A 6000-nucleotide genomic window follows, 5' to 3' on the forward strand; every position below is an offset into this window, starting at 1 on the left:
ATTAACACATTTCGGAAGGAGCACATTCAGATAATTAAACCTAAATAAACACGAGTGGAGCACATTAAGCTAATCAATCTAGTCAACGATAAGAGGTGTATATATACAACAGATTTACCTTCTTTCGTTGACCTTTTTATTTTAGCACAGATGGCTTTTCCGGTATGTTGCCCCAACCACCAGCCTGTCCACCCACTCATGCATAGCTCTAAATGAAATCTAAAATCCAAGCAATTCTTCAATGGAAAACAAATCTTTTCCTTACAAAATTTTAAGCTACTTACAAACCCACTTCATACCGCTTCATCAGCATTCATGATAAAAGATTTCTGCTTTTCCCGACTATATACAATTGGCTTCTTTTTTTTAATTTATTTACTAACAATTCTAATCGATGCACAAACTTCAATAATCGATGTTCTGAAGGCGTGTTAATAACTTTGTGTTTTTGGAACCATGCCAACAGAGTCAACAGTGAAAGCAGCGCTCGGACATGGTAAAGAATGCACACTGCACAGACTTGCTAACATGAAACTACAACAGTTCCTGTCTTAAGAAATAGAAAATGATCTTAAATAATGAATGTATTGTTACCGGCACACATCAAGCTTTTCTTGCTATCTCTATGCGCACTGCAGAAAGTGCACATATCACGAAAATGATAAGCCACAAGTTGGAACCAGCTCTACTTTAATTCAATACTTCTCAACTTGACGCCCATATGAGCTTGGTCACACAGGCACAAATGGGAAAATGGTTATTTTACAAACATTTGTGACTAAGGGCGTTTTCACACCTTAACGTCTGAACCGAAGCGGTTCGGTTACATCTATAACCTTAGTTCCCTGAGTAGGGAACAAGACGTTGCGTCACCGCTCTGGGAACGCCTCTGCGTGATTGCGTCATGAAGCACGTATGTAATGAGTCCAATAGAGAGACAGAATGTCATAGGCGGGTGACGTCATAGACCCAAAAACTATAAAGCCTGCCGGCTAACACACGCCCCCTGTTTCTGTAAAGAGACTGAAGCAATACGCTAGACGGGGAGTATGCTAGGCATACATGGGGAGTATGGCCGGGTGATGCAACCAAGACGTTCCCTATCATGAGAACTCAAGCTGCATCACCGCTCTGGGAACAAGAATACCCACGTCCCCATACGATTCGGGTGCCCGCCTGTAACATTGTCTAAGGAGCGAGCACCCGATCCCCAGGAGTGGAATTTATGTCCAGTTCGTAAAACCTGACAAAAGTGTGAGGCCACCCTGCCACATCACATATATATCTTGCAGGGAGGCCCCTGCCAGAAGAGCCTGAGAGGCTGCCATACCCTGGGTTGAGTGCTCTCTTGAGTGCACTTGCTCATCCTCTGCTTTGACACCGGTCCCACAGGGGATCTCTGCAGCATAAGGTGAAGAGTCGCCATTTCAAAGCATATAACTCCCTCATGGAGGGAGTTCTAGAGTGTAGAACGACAACTGCGGAATCAAAACAACCGCGGTTGAGAGACCAGATGTACATTGCCCTGACTGAGCTCAGTTGCCCCTGGGCCCACAGCAGGATCTGTCTGGCCAGCTTGTATAACATACAAGACCTCAGACCCCCCTGATGGTTGATATATAGACCACCGATGTGCTGTCTGTGCGGGCCAGCAAATGGTGGCCCCTGAGATATGACAGGAAGTGTTTCAGGGCCTAAAACACAGCCAACATTTCTAGACAATTTATATGCCAGGAACGATGGTCCTCCTGCCATAGGCCCTGGGCTGAGCGACCACTTATGGTCGCTCCCCAAACCTTCAGGGAGGCATCCATGGTCAGAGACGCACACTGACACGGTGCCTCCAGGGACAGACCTTGGGCCAGAAACCAACGGTCATTCCACATAACCAAGGCACGGAGACACCGTCGCATTACCTTGATTACACGAAAGGGGTTTCCCCTCAGGGAATATCCCTTGGTCTTGAGCCACCACTGTAACAGTGGTGAGGTCCCACACCCGGACAGCACGACAAATACGCATAATCTGTACTTTATTTAATTTGATGTAAGTGTGAACTCGTGGACTATCATTTTTGGGGGTAACAAAGGAAAATCTGAATTTTAAAGGGATACTTCACCGCTTTTTCATATTAATCTATGTTATTCCCTTAACTAAAACGAGTTGATAGATACCTCTCTCGTATCAGTGCGTGCACTTAATCGCTCTGATGCGCGGTGACGTTCTGATAGCATTTTGCTTAGCCCACTAAGCCCAGTTTATTCACTATGGTACCAAACAGAGATCAAGTTAGAAGCGACCAAACACCTCCATGTTTTCCCTATTTAAATACAGTTACACGAATAGTTGAACGACCTAGTATGGTGACACAAAAAAAAAAAAAAAAAAAAACGTGGCGCTTTTCTAAGCGTATTAAAAAGGAGAACTATAATGTATGACGGAATAGCACTTCTGAGAGTATTTGGACACGGCGCAGTAAAAAGTCCCGGCTGAAACATCCTCCTATGGGGGAGGGGAATTCAGCCGGGTCTTTTTACTGCGCCGAGTCGAAGAGTACTCAAAAGTGCTATTCCACCATACGTTATAGTTCTCTTTTTTAAATCTGCTTAGAAAAGCGCCACATTTTATTTTGTGTCACCATACTTGATCATTTAAGTATTCGTGTAACTGTATTTAAATAGGGAAAATGTGGAGGTGTTTGGTAGCTTCTAATTTGATCTCTGTTTGGTACCATAGTGAATCAACTGGGCTTAGTGGGCTAAGCTAAATGCTATCAGATCGTCACCGCGCATCAGAGCAATTAAGTGCACGCACTGAGACGAGAGAGGTATGTATCAACTCGTCTTAGTTGAAGGAATAACATAGTTTAATAGTTTAAAAAGCGGTGAAGTATCCCTTTAAGAAAGCATTATTTATCTTCTGTATATCTTTTCTTTAGTATTGGTCGACATGCTCCTTAAAATGGTGGAAGAGGATTGATGGAGCACCTGGCAAAGCCTGCTGGCAAATTGTCCACATCAGATTCTAACCATACAATATATTACCATCTACCTGGTATTCCAGAAAGCAGGACAAACTTTGCAACACATGAACCCTGGAGTCTTGTGGAATGCTGGTTTCAGAACACCTGTGAGAAATTCAATCAACATCCTACTGGTAACTCACGCACATAAAGACATTGTATGGACTGCAGATTTCCGGAGTCAGCATGGAATTGAAGTTAAGAAGCATTTCATACTTTTTTTGTTCCATTTAAGTTCGCCATCTAATGAAAATTCATATCTATTTTTTAAATGCGTTTTTGATCTTATTGTGAACAAATCATCTGTATATGTTTACTTTTTTTCCTGTTTTTTTAGTTTTTACCCTGTAATTTTGAATCAAAACTGGATGTTGGACTTCTCCAAACTCAGCCCTTTTTTACAATCGACTGCAAGTTCACATTCAGATCTGCCTCCATCCAATCAAGAACCGATTACAGTAATAGAACTAAGTCCACATTGATATTTTTCCATTTCACTAGGTCACAGGAAGAAAACATTTGTCACTACTTTACTTCTGTCGTGATTTTAACGGATGCAGAACTTGATGTTTTTAATGACTTTGAACAAGGAATATTAATGCTAAATAAATACATTTTAAATAAGAAAGTCTTTCTTTCTAAATAAGAAATCAAATTTGATTTGTAATTTGTATGAAATGAAGGATAATTTACTATCTGACAATTATAAAGTGTACAGATCACTGTGTTAAATGTTTTGAGAGTAGTTACCTAAGTTTGGAGAAATGTACCAAATCGATTGAGAAAAACTGTAAAGAATCATATTTTTTTCCATAAAAAATAAATAAATAAAAGTGTAGTTTTATTCCCTTCCAGTGCCATAACATGCATCTCGAAGACATAACGACGCAATGCGCATGCATGGTCAGAACATCTGTGGTAAAACTGTGGTTGGGGTAAAACTGTGGCTCTGTGGCTCTGCAGTCAGACCCTTCTCGGCCTGGCTTAACGACAATTCAAATACTTGCATTTAGTCAAACATCCATTCAAATGATAACACACTAGTTCTTGGCAAAGGGAGGGGGTTTGTATATGAGGAGCGAGCAACTGAGAAAATAAATGCGGTCGCGAAGGCAACAGTGCTTATGCTTATGCCATTGCACGTAGAAGCACGGATTCGCTCTCTCACTTAGAAAAAGTGAGAGAACTGTGTCATAGAGTGGTTTTATTTACTGCAATTTTGTTAAATGCCCAAAATAGTTTAAAAGAATTCGGGTCTTCTCGGGTCCATTTGAAAAAGGCATATTTATTTGAAATTACCCGAGACCCGAGGCCACTAATACCGAACCCGACCTGTGTCAGAAACACTCTCTGAGTTCTCGGGTCGGACCTCGGGTTTTTGGATCCAAGTGGATGTAGCATCTGTGGTCTCTCTCGTCAGGATCAAAGATGAGTCAATTCTGATGTTTATGGTGGATAGCTTTTAGCCACATATAAATTAGGGGCCCGATGCCGACAAGTCTGGGGAAGTTGACACCTTAGACAGCTTTGTGACCTAGCTGAAATGAGACAGGCAGCATCTTTGGAAAACTTTGACAACTTCAATCAGATTGTTATCTGGTCACATGACTTGAACCCTGTTCCCCCCCTCACATTCTCTCAGACAGAAAGACGCCTGAGACTCTTCCCAATACACAGTCCTACACACACACTTTCCTTATGAAGCTTTAATTAAAACTATTCCAGACTGTATATGATGTATCCTTGTGTGTATGTATGCTCCCTATGTCATACCAACATAGTCATGATGTATAAACAATGTAAGTTCATTTTAAATGCTTGTATTCCTGTGTAAGAATGTATGTCTGATTTAATATCTCCCAGCCATAACGTGTTTGATATCTAAATATTCCTCTCTCTTTGTCTTAATCAACGATGCACAGAATAGGATTATGAAATATATCATTAGTACGTTTAGCAAACTTGGGAGTAAAACTGTATAAACTCGACACCCTTTGCTACACCTGATAAAACATGCAAAGTGGGTCGTAAACAGAGACAAAGAGAATCTTTCCCGCTCAGAATTCACCCTCTGGATTGAGTAAACTAACCCAGAAGGGTGTGGATTAATTGTCTTAAAAGACAAGTGGAAGCATTTCTTCTATCTTCTCTACTCGTCCTCGGACCTTTCCTCCCGTCCTCTGAAGCCGGCTCACTAGGGCTGGGACGTTATGGATTTTTTTTTTTACCGTGGTTGAAAAGCAAGAAATTCCCGCGGTTTAGCGTGATATAAAAAGAAAAGAAAAAAGACGTGTAATAGGCGTGCCACACACATTCATCTTTTTTTATAGTTTGCTCTGTAAATTAAATTGAGAGTATAACTAATGCATATATGCTATTTTAAATACTGTAGGCTACTGTATTCCATATAGCCTACATTGGGGGAGAGGGAGTCAACAGGGAAAGATGTAGATTAGCTGATAGTGAGGTGAGACTTGCGTCTCCAGTGGTGTGTGAGGGACAGTTCAGATGTTAATTTCCTTTATTTTCTCAGAGTCCTTGTTCTTCATTCAGACATTTCGGCATCTACTAGTTTTTTCAGTCTTACAGTTCCACCTCTTGATCCTGTTGGGTCAAACTCTGGTGGTTCCATGGGATCACTGTTAGACGTTGGTTCAATCCTCAAGATGAAGAAATTGTCTTAGCTGCTGCAGAGCCCTTCGGAAGGCTCTTTATTCACCTGCAGGACACCGTCTCACTAGGTGTGTGTAGCTTGAGTTTCAGCTGGTGGGTGAATGTGTTCAGGTGTTCCACCTGTAGTTCAGCACAACATGTTCATAGAGTCAGTCTCGGACCTTGGTGAATGTTCAGTTAACGTGTCACTTCTTCATGGAGAAACTTCTGCTTCTGTAGTACCTTCCCGATGATAATCTGACCCTCCTTGTGCAATCCTCACACGTCCAATGGTGTGGTTCACTGGGTAGACTTCAATATGTGGA

General features: G+C 41.6%; 1 protein-coding gene across 1 annotated transcript in view; it reads left to right on the forward strand.

Moving 5' to 3' along the window:
* LOC137064785 (mixed lineage kinase domain-like protein) overlaps window positions 1-2989 on the forward strand; it is a 59330-nt gene extending 56341 nt beyond the window's left edge. Inside the window, exon 11 of the mRNA XM_067436299.1 lies at window positions 2939-2989. Within this exon, the coding sequence (XP_067292400.1) occupies window positions 2939-2979 (41 nt within the window). The 3' untranslated portion in view covers window positions 2980-2989. The remainder of the gene's footprint in view (window positions 1-2938) is intronic.
* The last annotated feature ends 3011 nt before the right edge of the window (window positions 2990-6000 follow it).

This window comes from Pseudorasbora parva, chromosome 25 (assembly GCF_024679245.1).
Source record: "Pseudorasbora parva isolate DD20220531a chromosome 25, ASM2467924v1, whole genome shotgun sequence".
Classification (NCBI taxonomy): domain Eukaryota; kingdom Metazoa; phylum Chordata; class Actinopteri; order Cypriniformes; family Gobionidae; genus Pseudorasbora; species Pseudorasbora parva.